The sequence below is a fragment of the Candoia aspera genome, chromosome 18, assembly GCF_035149785.1.
Source record: "Candoia aspera isolate rCanAsp1 chromosome 18, rCanAsp1.hap2, whole genome shotgun sequence".
Taxonomy (NCBI): Eukaryota; Metazoa; Chordata; class Lepidosauria; order Squamata; family Boidae; genus Candoia; species Candoia aspera.
Window position 1 is genome coordinate 570,418 of NC_086170.1, and position 16,348 is coordinate 586,765.

Here is a 16,348-nt window from a genome sequence, read left to right on the forward strand (position 1 = left end):
AGATATCACCGATTGCCTGATTTCTCAAGGTACAGATAAAGTCCAAGTCTTAAAAAACACAGAGGGAGTGGCCCCTCCTTCTCAGCTTAAAGAGGTTCCCTGTGCTGCTGTGGAATCAGGGCAATCAAAGCCATGCCAAACGGATGTTTGTTCCTGCCCTTTGCAGCTAAAAGCATCATCAGCTGGAAATTCCCACCTCTTTATTCAGGGGGACGGTTCCAAGCTCCCAAGCCCAAGAAGGCAAAGCCCACCCCATTGAGGGCCGGCAGCTACTGCCCTCCCCCCCGCCCCCGGCTTCCCACCCAAGGACATGCTGGGCAGCAAGAGCCACCTGACAGCCTGGCAAAAAGGAAAACTGGAAGGATTTGGCTCCTAATCAACATCCTCTCTGACCCAGCTTGATTACCTTCTCACCACGCCCAGCACTGTGATGCCAACCCACACAGATCCAAAGCTGTGCCAACAGCGGCCAGAAACCCCCGAGGCCACCTCCTTCAGAGCCGGCCTGAAGACGCCAAGGGGCTCGCCTCTTCCGGAGCTGGCTCTGGTGGGTGCAGCTTCACCCCACGGCATGCCAAGAATGCTCTGCATGGGGGGGGACTTCCACCCACAGCTGCGGGCTAAGCAGAAGGGGGCCCCAGGCACGCGGCTGGCATACAGCAACCTGCCGGTGCCAGGCGTTGTCCCTGCTCTTGAACACCTCCTGGCACTTCACTGAGGTGTCCCCTCCCCCCAGATCTGGGCCTATAGTTTCTAAGCCCTAAACTTGCATATTGTTCTAAAACCATATAGTTAAATAAAGTTTATTCCATAAACATTGCCAGAATAATAATAATAGTAATAATAAATTGCGGTTTTCATACAATACCAATATTTGATTATTTTAAATGGCCTAAATTCAACAAGGGAAACAGAAGAAGATCTGGTTGAAAATAAATGATCTTCTCTCCCGCTTTCCAAAAAAAAAAAAGTACACTCAATCAAATGGTCTGGGTGGGCTCTTTGAGAAACAAGGCTGGACATTTACAGGGTGGCCGTGGCTACGTGGGAACCACGATGTTCCTGGCTAGCAAGATGAGGAGGGCAAGATCAGCGTTCCCACCCGCGTGCTCCAGAGCCTCTCCAGCCTCCTGGGGGGTGAACCCAGCCCCCACAATCTGATCCAGGTTTGCAGCTGAGGAAAGAGCAGACGGGTGGGCCGGGGCCCCCGGGAAGCTGCCCTGCGGAGGCACCGAAGGCTCAGGCTGGTCCTCCGGCCGCTTCTCAGCTGCTGCCTCGGAGGCTCTCCTTTCTTCTGGGGGACGACCGGCGATGCCCTGCGCCGCCCGGGGGTCTGGGCCAAGGGCGTGCGAGGGAAGAGGGCTCTGCCTGGAGGCAGTGCAGCCAGGGAGTTCCCCAGAGGATAAGTGTCGAGCCATGGTTTCCAGGTGTTCCTCGCCTTGCTGCGGAGGCAACGCTGCCAAAGGGCTGGCGGGGACGGCGTGGGTGCGGCCAGAGGCTCCTTGGATGGCCCCTGGAGCCTCCTGCTCGAGCCCCCCGGCTAGTCGGTGCTCCTGTGGCATCCCCGTCCTGGCTGAGGCAGCGGCTTCCATGCCGGGGTGCACGGGGTGGGAGAGGGCCAGGCCCGGTCTCTCCAGGGACATCTCCTCAGCCGGACTCAGGTCCTCAGGAGGGGCCACCGGGGAGCAGCTCTCTTCCTGCCGAGCGACCCGGAAGTCGTGCTGAGCGCTCTCGACAAGTAGCCGGTGGAGCTCCTTCAGGGCAGAGGCGAGGGAGACACCCTGGTCTTTGTCCTGATCCCTGGATCGGCTGGGGTAGCCGGCATTTCCGGGCGGGGTCAAGCTACTCGCCGGGAGCAGACCGAGAGGCAGAGGGAGGCCGTGCGGTCTGTACAATTCCAGCTCCATCCCAGTGTCCTGGGCGCCCCCACCAGCTGACCCCAGAATGTGTGGGTCTGAAGGCTCTGGAGCAGAGGGGCCCTCGAGTGAGGGGTCTCCTCCCAGCAGCGGGGCCAGGGCCCCCTCCGGCTTCCCCTCAGCCACTCGGGAAGCCCCTCCCTCTTCTCTGTCCCTGAAGCGCTGCTCCTCCTCAACAGGGGGCGAGAAAATGTCCTCCCCGCAGACAGGCTCCCCCTGTTCACCCGGAGGGGGCTCCTTCCTGGGGGTCCCACCCATCTCCGGCGCCTTGTTCCGCTCTGCGGGCTCCAGAAGCAGGGGGGCGTCCGACGCGTTCGTCTCCCAGGGGGCGTCACAGGGGCTGCTTTCTGCCCCCGCTTCCTGAGGCTCCATGCCAGGAGCATCCTCCTCCTGCAGACAGCCGGAAGCCGCCGTCTTAGCACGCGTGTTTTGGGGGGGAGCCGAGCCCCCAATGGGGGAGCTGGCTGCAGGGACTTCGGCCGAAGCAGCGCCGGTGCCAGCAAGATTCGGTGGTGATGCTAGCAGCCGCCCGTTTCTGAGCGGCCCCGAGGGCTCCAGGAGACAGTCCGGAGACCCCTCAGCTCTGGGGTTCACGGGCTCTGCCCGGCCGCTTTGGGGGGAGCAAGCCGAGGGGGCAGAGACAGAGTGATCGAGCAGTCGGCTGGCAAGGCTGCCGTGGGTCTTCAGACCGCGTTCCGGAAAGCAAACTGGATGTTCAAAGCCGTCCGAAGCGGGCTGCGATGGTGCTCCGAGTGAGGTAGTTTCTGTGTCGCAGTTCTCTGCACACACACAGGAGGAGAGAGAGGGAAGGGAAGGGAGAGGCCGAGTGAGACCCTCGGAAGCACCCAAGGGGAACGGGGCTGTCCAGCCCCCGTCTGCCCCCTTCATGAGGGGGGCCGGCAGGAACGGCCCCTCCGCCGGCACTGCCCCCGACTCACCATGCCCCCCTTCCTCCCCCTATTGCACCTCAGGGGGGAAAGCTCCTCGGGGAGAGGTGGTGGGCGGCATGCAGCAGTCCCAACAAGCTAAAAGAAAGCGGCTAGCGTGGGGGCTGTCAAGGATGACCTTTCCCCCCTTCAAGGACATTTCACAGCAGCTACTGTTTTAAGAATGGGCCACGTCATCTCGGTTGGCCATTTTCCATCTTCCAAGGAGTGGGAAAAGCAGAGAAGAGGAACCCCCCAGCCACTGACCGCAGGGTGCCAGCAGAAACGCGCTTCACGAGGCTAGCGGTAAGGGATGGGCCGCCCTGTTAGCTCAAGCCAAGCCCTGCTTGTGCCCTCCAGCCTGCCCATGCGCAGCTTGCTTTAGCTGGAGGAGCTGCCTGGCAAAGAACAGCCCTCACTCCCCTTTCCCGGTGAGGGTGAGGCTTTGCCAGGGGTGCACGCAGATAGAAAAGGCAGAAACGGCCCTTTGCATCCAGGGGTGTCGCGATACCCCAGGTGGCTGATGGAGGGCCCGCGCCGGCCCCCCCTCCCCAGCCGCCACGCCAGCAGGGACGAGCTTGGCCCGGCTGCCGGGCCCCGCGAGCCAGGAGTGCTGGCGCCACCGACAAGCACGCTGCTGCTCGAGTCCTTTGGGCGAGGAACCTCCGCAGGGGCCCGCTCTGCCGGGGCCCCTCCTTGGCTCCAGGCCAATCAGCTCCGCGAGAAGTGGCTCCCCCCGCCCCCTCAAGGAGCCGCCGGAGGGGAGGAAGCGCTCGCAGTACCTGGTCCGTGGCCCTCTCCAGCGGCAGCAAACCCACTACATGCAGCTAGGCTTCGGGCACTCTGTTTGGATTAGGAGACAAACACACCACACTCGGGTTAGCACATGACGTGCACCGCGGGGGGGCGAGCAGTGCTGGCCATCCTCCTCTTCCCTGGCTCCTACGCTTGACTATCTCTGACTTCCTCGGCGCTCCCTGCCTTACGGCTGCGGCTCTTCTTCGCCCGGCCCCTTCCTGCTGGTGAGCAAAGGGGGTCTTACGGGAGCATAAAAGCTGCTGGACCGAAGCACTCAACGCTCAGGCCGAGGCAGTGCAGAGGGTTTCGGCTGAATGGGGAAACCCGGAAGATCTCTGGACTGTCCAGCCCTGCTTGTTCTGCAGCTTCGTCCTCCACTTCTGGGAAGTGCTGGCCAGGCCTGTTTTGCCTCGGGTGCCCTGGCTAAGGACCTGCTCAACACCAGGAGGCTCCGGCAGGAAACGCCCTTCTCTCCTGATCCTGGGATGGCTGTTCTGTTCTGTTCTGTCCCGTCCCGTCCCGTCCCGTCCCGTCCGCCGTCCAGAAAAGCACTCTGGATTGTCTCAAAAGCTCCTTTCTCTTTCTCTCCGGTGTGCTAGCTGACAGGACACACGCAGAGCCAGCAGGGTCTACGCCTAATTCCTCACTCCAAAGGACCTGCATCTCCGTCAAGTGCCCTCAAAATAAATCCAAGTGCAGAAAACTAGCAGCTGGGGCCTGGAGGACATGGGCTGTTCTCTCTCCCTTGCTCTTCCGCTGCAGGACTAACAAGCCCGGTGCTCGGTCTGCTGGTTCTCCTCATCAGGGCTGCGCTGCTTTCGACCTTTAGCAGATGGCTTGGGGAAAGGGAAAGCTGCAGTCGCGCTGCTCCAAAGACAAGGACTTTTGTAATAAAATGCAAAAGAGGGGACTGCGGTCAAGACGCTGAACTGCCTGAGGCAGAGGGAAGATGCCAAGGAGCCCACGGAGCAGCCAGGCTCTTTATCACACTGAGCCTCCCGGCAGCCCAGAGTGCTCCCAGCCCACCACGGAGCAGCAAGGCAGGCCGGTGCAGCAGGAGGCAGGCTGCGGCGATGCAGGAGGCGGCAGATCTCCGAGCCCCCGCCTCCCCCCCTTCCTCAGGGGGCGAGGGATGGAGGCAGACGCAGCAGAGCACGGGCCTTTGATGCAGCAGAGCCCTCTACCCAACTGGGTGGGGGGCGCTGCTTGGAGCTAAGCAAAATTCAAGACTAAGCTGGGTCTGTCAAGGGAGAGCTTTAATGCTGGGGTAAGGATACAAAGCCATGGCTCGACTGACGCAGAGTGCTTTCCTTGGGGCAGGGGGAGCACAGCTCCTATAAGAGGATGCAAAGGGCCCTGGGGTGAGCCGTGGGCCTGGAAGCTGAGGAACGCCTTCTCGGCCTGGCTCTCTCCCCCTGATGTCTGACGCGGCCATCCTGGGAAAATCCGTCCGTAACTAATGGTGCCAAAAGAGAGAAGGATGAAGGGAGCGTCGGACAGATGCGTTTAGTTCCGTTTCCTTTCGCGTGTGTCCTGTGTCTGATGCTGGGGGGCGTCCTGGAATAAGCCCCCTGGGGCCACGGGGCCGTGGCCTATGGGACTGGGAGAAAGGGTGGATTCACCCAGAGAGAGCTTTGAGGATGGGCTGGCTGTCCTCAAAGTGGCTTAGGCAGTGGGGTGCCCTAGGGAAAGCGAAACGGCTGCCGTAAAGCATCAGCCCAGCCCAGGAAATCAACAGAGAAAGAATTCCGTACGAGACGAGAACACGTTTTCCTTCCAGACTCTCCTGAGAACGATTGCTTGAGATGCGAAACTGATTAAAGTTCGCTTTAGATGACTCAACTAAGGCTTCCTGCTTTGGATAACCAGGGCGCAAGGTTAGAATCTCTGCCTAGAAGCTGCTAGTCAGAGTTTCCCGCAAGGCACACCCCCTCCGGGCAAGTCCGAAGGCACTCAGTCAAAGGTCTTGCTGGCCCCGCTGAAAAACGCACGCGTGGCCTCCCCTGTTGCAGCACCACCGATCTGTCCCTCCCTGCCCCTCCCCGAGAGATGCCAGGCCCTCAAGAGGTGGCTCATCCCGGGCCTTCCTTCCAAATCGAGAATGCCGGATCAATCCAGCGCACCGGCAAGCAAGTCCCTCCCACCTCACTTCAGCATGGCCAGAGAAACGCTGGGCTGAGGGTAACTCGGGCACGACGCGCCCTCCCCGCCAGCCAGCGCCCGAGTGAGTCAGCCTCAGCGCCCCCTCCCAGCCCGCTCCCCCATACCTGCTTCCTCAGCAGATTTCTGCAGGGCTTCTGCCAGCTCCTGATCCGCCAGCTCGTCCGGCCGCATGTCCTCCCGCCCCGCCCCGTAAGCCAGCTTGGCGCACTCAGGGAGCTCCCCCTCTGGCAGGAAGGCCGTCTGAGAGCCGGTGGTGCCAATCACCAGCACGTTCTTCTTGAGATCGATGGCGCACTGGGGAAGAAGGGGCACGGGGTTGGCCCCCAGGAGCACCCGGAGGTGTGCCACAGGCCAGGGGGTCCTGGGGGAGCAGCCCTCCCAAGGCTGGGAAGGGAAGGAAAGGGGCCCCCCGGCAGGGGAGTGCTCTGATCAATCCCACCAATCGAGGGCGCCCGTTATCCGTTCTGCTATCGGGGCAGCCTGCGACGGAGCCCTGCTCCTGCACTCGTGCCAACTCCAGTCCCTGCTGCCCCACCTGGTGCCTCTTCAGCATGTCCAGGCCCAGCAGCATGTCCATGGGCTGCTCCTCCAGGATGGAGAAGGAGCATGGAAGGAAGTCCCCCTCGATCTGGACCTGGGCTGCGGCAGAGAGAAGAGCGGCAGCATTATTCCATCCAGAGGCCAGGCCCCACCGAGGGAGAGTGCGGCACCTCTGGCCTCCCCGAATACCTACCCAGGTGCACCCTGCCAATTATCTTTTGGGTGCCCACACCCCGGGCGATGCCGGCCCAGCGCCGGTCCACCAGCCGCATGATGTTGCACCTCTCTGCGCACGCCTGGCTCATGATGGTCATCTGGGCACCTGCCAGGAGGGCATGCCGAGTTGAAAACATTCCCACCTGTTCAGTGGGGGGGGGGGAGGAGAAGCAGGGGGCTCTTCCCAAAGGCAATTTCAGCTCTGCCGCCCTCCCCACCCAGGGGCTCCTGAACCGGCAAGGCTGCCTGGGACACTCCAGGAAGCATGTGCCAGTGGAAAAGGAGGGGCCATGGGAGCAAGACAGACCCGAGTCCACGAAGGCCTTCACGGGGTGGCCGTTGACCTTGCAGTTGATGTAGAGCATCACCACCTGGCCGAAGCTCTCAGGAGCCTCCTCCATCGCGATGGTCATATTCTCCTCGATGTTCTGCTGCCTGCGCCCAACGCAAAGCTGGGTTAGGTCAGAGGCCTCCCTGCGCCAGCGCCCTGCAGCCCCAGCCCCTGCTCGGCCCCTGGCCCACTACCTGATGTCCTCCTCGATCTTCGCCTGAGCCTCCAGGTCAAAAGGGTCAGCAGAGAAGAGACGGATCCTCTCCTGCTCCCGGCGTGCCCGATCCTGCTGCTGCCCCACCAGCACCTGGGTGAATTTCTCTGGGGTACAAAGCACAAATGGGGCAATTCATGGTGCAAAGCAGTGCTGCAGAAGGCCTGGGCTGAGCCCCCTCTCTACCCCGCTCCTCCTCCAGGCTGGGGAATGGAGGCCATCCACCCTAGACCCCAGGACTCACCCAGGTCTCCGCTGAGCAGCGCCTCGGCCAGAGGGGGGTTGCGCTCCTTCAGCAGGGAGAGTTCGTGGGGGTTGGCCAGCAGCATGGCTCGTAAAAGGGCCGGGTTATCCAGGCCCTGGGGGGAGGAGGGCAGTTCAGGAGGGGGCGGGGGCCGGGCAGGGGCCGCGGCTGGGGCCGTGGCTGTGGCGGGGGGCGGCAGCTGTAGCGACTGGGAGAGCTGGGCAGACGTCCCCGGCACAGTGATGCTGCTGAAGTCTATCCTGGGCAGGCCTAGTTGCGGGGGGGGAGAAGAGAACACCGGATCAGCCTCCCCCAAGGTGCGTTGGCCTAAAAGGGAGACCTCTCGGCACCGCAGGAGATGCACTGAAGCCAGGGGCACCTGTCCGTGCTCGGTGAGAAGACACCCCGCTTCTCTGAAGCCACATCAGCTCTCCAGAGTTCGTAAAATATACTCCACCCCGGCCCTTTCGTCAAGAGGAGGCGGCCAGAGACTGCCAAGCTGAGCCTTGGACTGGGGACTCCTCTGCTCCACACACAGAGCTTCGGAGAACAACTGCCCCGAGGACAAACAGCAGGTGAAGCAACGTGGGGCAGCCGATGGGGGAGGGGAGGGCAAGACCCGCAGCCCTTTCCAAAACGTAACTGACCGTGACCTGACCAGCTACCAGGAACCTTTCCACGTGGCTGGTATTTACAACCAGCAGGTTAAACAGCCGGAAATTGCAAGAACGCGTGCCTGTGGGCTGGCTGGGCAGAAAGACAGGGAATACGTGTTGATCTCTTACCGGGAAAGGGGGCCGGGGGCTGTGCCTGGGCATTTTCCACTTGCTGCAGAATCACAACATCTCCGTCCTTCAGGCCATAAGAAGCCAATGACCGGTGGTTGTCCGTGAGTGGCCGCTCGGCGAAGACGATCTAGGAGAGAAAGGGACACACGTCAGCTGTTCAGAAGAAAGCGGCCATCTGAGGAGATACCCCGCTGGGCCAGAGGGACGTCTGCTGGACTCACGAGCATCTGGCCAGCCTCCGTCATGAGAGCTTCAGGGCACATGGCCTTGCTTAGAGGGGCAGCCTTGCCTACGCACCAAAGGCTACCTGCCTCTCCAAGCAGGCCGGGTGGCATGAAAGGAGCAGCCCAACCAAACTGGCCTGCAGCAACAGCAGTTTTCCCCCAGGAACCCCATCCTGGACGCGACCACTCCCCAGAGATATTTTTTCCAAAGCACGTCTCAGGCTCACTTCCCTGTTGTTCAGAACTGCTGCTTTAAATCACTGAAAGGATGCATTCTGAAGCTCCAAGGGTCCAGCCATTAATTTTCATGCCAATCCAACTTTCTTTTACAGTAAACGCAGCAGCAAGCTGCCATCTCTCACCTGCTGTCTCAAGCAGGGCTCCCCCAGATGATCTAACTTGTACAAAGCAATTCCCAGAACGGATTCCGACCCAGAACCCCCACGGAAGACAGCAAGTGCCGGGAAGCGGCTCCTGCTGGTCCCCAGGCGCTGCAAGGATCTGGCAGGAAGAGCAAGCGAAGACGCCTCCGCCTGCTCAGCGGCCGTGCCATTAAGGTGCAAGATGGGAACACAGCGCAGCAACTCAGACCCACCCACGGGTCCCAGCAAGCCAGCTGAACCTGTACAGCGGACTGCAGGCTGGCTGGTTGAGTCAGGAGTGGGATTCACCACTCCCACAGGAGGGATCAGAACATTTGGCAGAGGTTTGGGGGCATCTGGCCAGTGCCCAAACTGCCTGACATGTGGCACTGTAAAGCTTGCCAGGTCAACTCCCCCACCAAACTTGTCTGTCCCAGTAACACCAGTAGCGGGTGACCTGCCCACAGCAGCCAGAAAGAGTCCGGGCCACAGCAGGAGCCAGGAAAGGGCCTTAGGGCCGCCTGGACCGAACCAATCCCCTTTCTCCTGCAGGCAGTAACAGAGGAAACTAGGTGAGGCAGCGCCTGGGTCTGGGGACAGGGAAAGAGGGTGTGGGTCACCAGGGCACCCCACGGGAAACCTGCCGCCGCCGCCTTTGTGCCCGCTCTGGCTTTCTCAGAGGAGGCAGGGTGGCGTGGCAGGGCAGCAGAAGGCAGCTGACCACAGTCCTAAAATAGATCACCGGGTACTCTGGTGGAGGAGAGGATGAAGGCCACCCAGGAGAGTTGGACTCTGGCTCTGGCAGCTCGCCAGCCAGTTCCGCAGCCAGGAACCTCATCGCACGACCCCTTCCGGCCAGAGCACGGCTGCTCCACCCGCAACCCCTCCGGGAGCGCCAGAGCGGCGACTTCAGCGCCCCCCGCTCTCCGAGGGGCGACCGGGAGCACCTCCAAAGGCGGCGGCAGGACCCCTTTCCGGCTGCCGGAGGAACCCCGCGGGGCCCCCGCGGCGCATCTGCGACGTCTCCGGGGCGCCGGCGGGCCCGCAAGCCGAGGGGGCCAGGGGAGCCCAGCCCGGGGACGGCAGGGCGGACCGCAGGAGGGGCGCCGGCCGACGCACGGGGGCTCGGGGGGCTTCGGGGGGCGCACGGACCGGCTCTCGCGGAAGGGCGCGGCGGCGTCGGCCCCTCCGCCCCCCGCGGGGACCCACCCGCGCCCCGCTCCGCGCGAGGAAGCCGGGAGGAGCGGCCGCCGCCGCCCAGCCCGCGCGCGCGGTGGGGAAGGGGCACCGCGCTCCGGTCCGACCTGGCTCTCGGCGGCGGGGATGCCGGACTCGAGCTCGCACAGGGCGCGGAAGTTCTGGAGCTCGAAGTCCGCGTCCACCTGCAGCGAGAAGGTCAGCTCGGAGCGGTCCCGCCGCAGGCAGAACACCGTCAGCAGCATCGCCGCGCCCGCCTCGCCGCGCCGCCGGAAAGCCTGCCGCCGCCGCCGCCGCCGCCACACGGCCTGTCGCAAAAGGTCGCGGCGTCCGCGCACGCGCTCCCGGACGCGCAAGGCTACGCTAAGGAAGAGCAGCCACGTCCGGTTCCCTTTCGCCGCCACCCACGCGCAACCTCGGTGGGGAAAAGGCGGAAGACGCTGCCCTCCCGTGGTCGCTTTCGGCGTTGCAGCCATTAAAGGAAATAGGTTTGGGGGGCAAAAAGTCTGTTTAGTACTATGCAGAAAAATGTTCTTGCTTCTTAAAGGGTCTCTCTTTATTTATTTATTTATTAATTATTCAAATTTTGTTACCGCCCATCTCCCCCAAAGGAGGGACTCTGGGCGGCTTACAGTAAAATTAATACTATAAACGTTAAAATCCCATAAAAATGAAAACAAGTTACAAATATAAAATACAGTATAAATAAATATAGAATCCAAGTGGCTATAAAAATTCCAATCTGGTGGGAGGGGCTCTAAGGCATCAGCCACCTCCAAGAATGGCTACCCCCTTCCCACCCCAAGCAACACGGCAGAGCCAGGTCTTCAAATTTCTCCGGAAGGCCAGGAGCGATGGGGCTAACCTCATCCAGAATCCTCTGGAGTTACACCACCACCACCTTCTCAACCACCTTCCCTACAAAGGGGAGGTGGGAGACCAGAAGGAAATTGTCCAGCATAATTGGGTCCAGTGATGGTTTCTTGAGGAGGGGGTGCACCAGTGCCTCCTTAAAGGCAGCCGGAAACACCCCCTCTCTCAAGGATGTATTTACCATCGCTTGGACCCAGCCACATGTCACCTCCTGAGCTGCCTTCACCAGCCAGGAGGGGTATGGATCTAAATGGCAGGTGGTGGCATTCACAATCTGGAATGTCCAACCACCTGACTCTCCCTCTTTCTGCCTGTCCATCCATCCATCCGTTGTTGTTTGTCCATCTCTGTCCGTCCGTCCTGTTTTTCTGCCAGCCTGTCCATCCGTCCATCTCTCCCTGAACATCTGTCCACCCGTTTCCCATCCATCTCTCTGTCTGTCCCTCTGTCCATCCATCCATCTCGAGAACCGGCATCAACAAGGGAAACTGAGTTAAACCATGTTAAACTGAGGGAAAATGTAAGGTTTCACCCCTCTGACTCTGAGGGCAGGGGCTGCTCGGAGTCAGAGGGGGAAAACGAAACTTACCTGGCTGATCCAGGAAGTGACAAGGGAAACTGAGTTAAATCATGTTAAACTGAGTTAAAATGTCTGTGCCAAGCTGCTTAGCCTATGCTAAGTGGCAGAAAACAGTGCCCTCCTGTGGTCACTTTTGGTGTTGCAGCCACCAAAGGGAAATAAACTGTGTTTTACGGCATCTATTAATATTCTAATCATTATCTTCATCATTATGCACGTGATTATTAATATTAATATTGCCATAAAGGGCCCAGGTGCTGGAGGACAGGCTTAGATAAGGGAAACCGAGTGAAATCACGTTAAACTGGGTAAAAATGCTTGTTCCAAGCTACCTACCAAACTAACGGGCAGAAAACACTGCCCTCCTGTGGTCACATTTGGCATTGCAGCTATAAAAGGAAATAAAATGCTTTTACCGCATGGGATTTATTCTTTCGGTCACATTTGGCATAGCAGCTATAAAAGGAAATAAAATGCTTTTACCGCATGGGATTAATATTCTTCATTATTTTCATTATTATGAACGGGATTTTTAACATAAAGGAAGCCTTTTTCTTCCCACTGCTAAGTCACCACAAGTCTCAGGGCAGAGGGGAAAAAAAAACACAACCACAGCAGTGTTGATCTCCAAGCTGCTTCCCTCCCCACTGGACAGCTTCCAAGTCGGCTTTTGAGGGATGCTTCTGCGCCACCCATTTCCCTGCTTCTTTATTTGCTCCCAAGCAAGGCAAGGAGCTGGCCAGGAAGGCTGCAGATACACGGCCCCTGGCCCGCCAGTCCATCCGGCGAGGGACCAAAGGGCAACCTCTCTCCCCCCCATTTCTGCAGCCAGTTGAAAAAATCCAGAGAGGAGCAGAAAAACCAAAGGCCGAACCCTTCGGGGAGTCTTCAGTGGAAGGAAGGAGGCGGAGGGAGGAGAAGGCGCTACCGTTCAAGATTCACCGGGGACTGGTTTTACTTTCAAAACCCTACTGGAAATTGTTGGGATCGCATTTTTTGTACCGGCCAATTAGCAAAGCCTGCGGACATCTGAGGTTAACCCAGAAGGCTGGATTTGTGCTTGGCGTCCAAATGGTGGTTTGTTTAATCATGGACTCCTGAACTAGCCAGGATTGGCGGAGTTTGTGAAGTTGTATGGTTTCAGGCCCAAATTGTGGCCTCCTAGTCTCGGGGGCTGGGGATTCTGGGAGGCGTCATTCCAGGCCCCCCAATCTTCCGGCCACTCCCCAAAACATCTGCCCAAAGCTGGCTAAACACAAGGACTGTTCCACACTGCCCGTGCCCAGAGACGGTCTGCCTGCCCTTGCTTCCGTGTTCAGATTGGAAATCAAAGTGTTGGCCCCAAATCGCGGTCTGTCAGGTCGCTGTGTTACACTGTGATAAACATCCTTAAGTTATTAGCTCAGTCCTCCATTAATGAGATCAGGAGATATCACTCTTAAAAAACAACAGTCTGTTGGCATTTTTCTGCCCTAGTTTTCTTCATTACATTCGTCTTCTCCTCCATCGTCCCCAAAGCATCCTCAGTGGCAGCCTCTTGTTCAAATTCTCCCGTCTCGGCATTCCACACACTCCTGATGGTCACCTTAAACTCTGCCATTGCGTAGCCAAAGAGTTTCTAAAATAAAGGGAAAGAAAATAAAAGCAGGACATCTCACCGGCTTGTGCATGACAGTCCAAGGTACAGAGAAAATTTGGAAGCACTCTGAACTTCAGTGGAAGCCTTCCCTGGCTGTCACGAAAACTAACTTAAAGCTTCAGGATCAACAAACAAGGGAGACAGAGATCTGTAGCCGGGTGGAATTGAAGTCCAGGCACTTCCTTCTCATGAGGAAAGTCCAGAGTTGGAAGGAAAAGGACACGCTAGGCTCTTTAAACAATAGCCATCTTACCCATGTTAGCTAGGATTTTTAGTGCCATCTGCACTTGGAGAGGGCCAGTTTGGAAAAGTAGTTTTAAGGCAGTCCCTGAAGGAACAGAATGCGTTGGTAACTGAGTCTGGAGGAAACAGGAATGAAAACAGCCCACGTTGCGGTTCCCAAGTTTGCCACCTACTCAAGTATTGGGGCACAGCAGGCTTGTGTACTTGGGGGATCGAACAGGCCAAAAGGAAACGCTCCTATAAAAGTGGGATCGTTTGCAGACGGTCACTTACCAGGATGCGAGCTTGTTCTGGGGTCAGGATGTCCCCCCCTTTGCAAACCTTGTAATCTGAGATTAGCGTTACCACGCCTACCGGGGGGGGGGGGGAGGAAAAAGAAAGAAAATGAAGGATGGCTGCCGAAGAAAGAACCTCACAAACGTTTCTCCCCAGGCATGTTCCCAACCTTTTTTCAGGGCGGTTGGCAGTCCAAGCTGCCTCAGCTGAGGCTCCATAGAATGGGAAAACTGTTCCAGGGGCCCCATATCCAAGCTGACGGTGAAGGTTGCCTTGTTTCCAGCCCGGGCAAAGTCAGTCTCTCTGAACTGAGAAAACCAGCTGCAAAAGAAAAGGAAGGCGTGGGCTTGAAATTCATGAGGACTAGCAGCTCCATTTTTGCATCAACAAGCCAAAGGTTTTAGCAAAACAGTGGGAAGTGTAGTGGAACCCAGGGGCATTGCTTGCACGTGGCCACTTGGGATCATCTACAATCCAAATCTTGACGGGTCTCCAGAGTCCAGAAGTAATCCATCAGACCAGTTGTTAGCATCTACCTTTCCTCCTGATCAGTTAACCTGCTTCTGCTAGAAGTTTTATTTTGCTTCTGAAAGCAGACAAGGAGTAACGCAGGATCAAACTGAAGTGCTGCTGTTATCTTGGGGCTAAGCAACGTTATGGGGAAGCCCACAGGCTGGTTGGGAGGGCAGAGGTCTGGATGCTGGTGCAGAGCCCTTCTCAGGGGGCCTCCACTGAGCCATCACAGGCCCAAGCTTAATGGGTATTCCAGAATCTAAAACCCCCACAGCTTTTTCTTCCCTAGATGAAATCCTTAGGCGTTCTCTGCTGATTTTGGAAACGCTTACTTTATAACTTCATCCTTGGAACGATTAGTGAAAAGGAGGCCAACTTCTCCCCGCAGATGCTTGCTGACCTAAAAGGAGAGAGAAGGACCTGGCACTGGAGTGACCTTCCCCAGGGTGGGGGACTTCAGGATTCCGGGAGCTGAGGTCCGGAGGGTGCCCCAGCTGAGGAGGGCTTCCCTGGAGGAAGAGTCTGTGCTTGACGCGCGCAGCAGCCACAGGCAAATGAGACGGCTTTTAACGCCAGGCGCTTTACCTCGTGCAAATTCTCTCTGTACTCATCGGACGGGCTCTGGCCCAGCGCCACAATCATCACTTTGTCCTTCCCAAAGAATATCCTGGAAGAAAAAAACAGATCTAGTGAATTTCAAAGGCTCAAGTATGAATTCTCTCAAGGGAGCATCCTCTTCAATTTCTGCTTTTCCTATTTAAATAAACAGAGTAAGTTGCCTAAATATTTGATATAAGGAACTCTTATAAGTTTCAGAGAACTTAACAGAATGTAAGTAGGGGCACGGTAACCCCTGGGGATTTCCTCATTTTTATAAGCAGTGCCTGCCACGGAGTATCGGAGACCCGCTCACCTGCTGTGCTTCCAAGCATTACGGATATCCTTCAGTTTGTTGTTTCTCGTGTTGGCGATGGAAAAAATGAAGAGACGCTTGTAGGTGTCCACGCATTTTCGCAGCTAAAGGCAAAAAGTGTTTGGGGGTTGGTTTTGCTTTGGGGTTTTCCACCCCAATTTTCTATCTTGAGGAAGGTTCACAGGCCAAAACTTCAGGATTTCCCATAAAAGAGAAAACTTAGCTGATGCGTTAACAAAGGTGCGCCGCTATAGCAAATTACAATGACTTTAACTTAACCCTCTCCCATCTTGGTGATTCTTTGTGATACTACTCAAAACATCCTGCAAAATGACTACTTTTAGGAGACTTTTTTCCCAAATTATTGCCCAGCAGCAGCTGGTTACAACCTCGCTTACCTCTTCTATCAAGTTTTGCTTCACTTCCAAACCTTTCTTGGTAGTTCTTGTCAAGGAGACTGCAAGGAAGGAAGAAACGGGTTCAGCGTTCAACGGGAAGCCTTTAGAAATCCGCAGCCTGCAAATACGCCATTGTGGCTTCCTTTGGAAATCACCGGGGAGTGCCAAGTAGCACGCGTAAAGTAGGCGAAAGGGTACCTGAAGGAGAGCTTATTGTCCAAGGAAGCAGATTATTGCCCAAGGAACCCCTTTGCCATTCGCTACTTGAGTTTCAGCTCTAGGGTATGAACTGGCAACTTCTCGCTCAGCCCCAAAACGTCCTCTGACTCCTGAAAGGCCTTCATGTAAGATCTGGGGACTCGGGATGGGCTCCAGAGTGGGCGACAGGAGGGTGACCGATCCCCACCGCTCCCGCCCCCAGCACCGTTTGCAGGATGCTCCGTGCGACCCAGGGAGCCGCAGCCATCGATGGCCTCGGTCTTCGTCGACCCGGCCCGCGCTCGAGGCCGTATAAATGGGTGGCCGCGGCCACATCTGGTGGCAGGGAGTTCCATCTTTTTTAACGGTGGGGCCAGGAAAGACCGTGAAGGAAGCGGTGTGAGCAACGGATGCTCTGGAGGACTACAATGCCCAGCAGCCTCAACACGACCTGGCCACCCAAGCTGGGTGAGAGAATGACCGAGCCGGGCAGGAGAAAGGGGCCAGATGTTACTTTTCAGCCTAGCCTACCTCGCGGGGTTGTCGTGAGAAGAAATGGGGCAGTCCCTCAAAAGCACAGAGGGTCCCATGCTTCCCCGGGTCTTGGGGGGGGAGGGGAAAGAGGCACGGGCGGCGAGGCGGGGGCTCCCGGGGTCCCGCGGCTCCACTCACCCCTCTTGTCCCGCTTGGACTTGGGCATCGCGGCCGCCCACGTGCGCGCCTCCTCCGGCGGCGGCGGCTGGAGCCCCGCGGGCCGCCGGGAAAGATTGAGGCGTCCCGGCGGCGCCTGTCTTCC

General features: G+C 58.0%; 2 protein-coding genes across 5 annotated transcripts; both read right to left on the reverse strand.

The window, feature by feature from the left end:
* Nucleotides 1-787: 787 nt before the first annotated feature.
* On the reverse strand, nt 788-10,193 carry DDI2 (DNA damage inducible 1 homolog 2). Of its 4 annotated transcripts, XM_063317330.1 has the most exons (10): nt 10,027-10,192; nt 8,134-8,263; nt 7,349-7,618; nt 7,085-7,211; nt 6,867-6,994; nt 6,537-6,665; nt 6,339-6,442; nt 5,908-6,097; nt 3,625-3,685; nt 2,577-2,695 (listed from the first exon to the last, which is right to left on the reverse strand). In XM_063317330.1, exons 1-9 carry the CDS (start codon nt 10,162-10,164, stop codon nt 3,660-3,662), a joined length of 1,242 nt encoding a protein of 413 aa, XP_063173400.1. In that variant the 5' UTR covers nt 10,165-10,192; the 3' UTR covers nt 2,577-2,695; nt 3,625-3,659. The 4 variants fall into 4 exon arrangements, with proteins under 4 accessions (XP_063173396.1, XP_063173398.1, XP_063173400.1 ...); XM_063317326.1 differs by lacking the exon at nt 3,625-3,685 and having other exon boundaries at nt 788-2,695; nt 10,027-10,193; XM_063317329.1 differs by lacking the exons at nt 2,577-2,695; nt 3,625-3,685 and adding an exon at nt 4,826-5,096.
* A 1,608-nt stretch (nt 10,194-11,801) lies between these two features.
* Nucleotides 11,802-16,299, reverse strand: LOC134507059 (mRNA turnover protein 4 homolog). The gene is made up of 8 exons (XM_063317477.1): nt 16,225-16,299; nt 15,355-15,413; nt 14,957-15,060; nt 14,629-14,710; nt 14,376-14,443; nt 13,700-13,851; nt 13,528-13,604; nt 11,802-12,990 (listed from the first exon to the last, which is right to left on the reverse strand). Exons 1-8 carry the CDS (start codon nt 16,250-16,252, stop codon nt 12,811-12,813), a joined length of 750 nt encoding a protein of 249 aa, XP_063173547.1. The 5' UTR covers nt 16,253-16,299; the 3' UTR covers nt 11,802-12,810.
* Between the last annotated feature and the right edge of the window lie 49 nt (nt 16,300-16,348).

What these genes read in the sequence shown, in the direction of transcription:
- DDI2 (XM_063317326.1), bottom strand. Translation starts at nt 10,164, where the DNA reads ATGCTGCTGACGGTGTTCTGCCTGCGGCGGGACCGCTCCGAGCTGACC. An exon ending in TCCCCGCCGCCGAGAGCCAG is followed by an intron (nt 8,264 to 10,026) that starts GTCGGACCGGAG and finishes TTTCTCTCCTAG; the next exon opens with ATCGTCTTCGCCGAGCGGCC. An exon ending in GCCCCCGGCCCCCTTTCCCG is followed by an intron (nt 7,619 to 8,133) that starts GTAAGAGATCAA and finishes CCCCGCAACTAG; the next exon opens with GCCTGCCCAGGATAGACTTC.
- LOC134507059 (XM_063317477.1), bottom strand. Translation starts at nt 16,252, where the DNA reads ATGCCCAAGTCCAAGCGGGACAAGAGGG. An exon ending in GTCCAAGCGGGACAAGAGGG is followed by an intron (nt 15,414 to 16,224) that starts GTGAGTGGAGCC and finishes CCTTCCTTGCAG; the next exon opens with TCTCCTTGACAAGAACTACC. An exon ending in CAGAACAAGCTCGCATCCTG is followed by an intron (nt 12,991 to 13,527) that starts GTAAGTGACCGT and finishes CCTTTATTTTAG; the next exon opens with AAACTCTTTGGCTACGCAAT.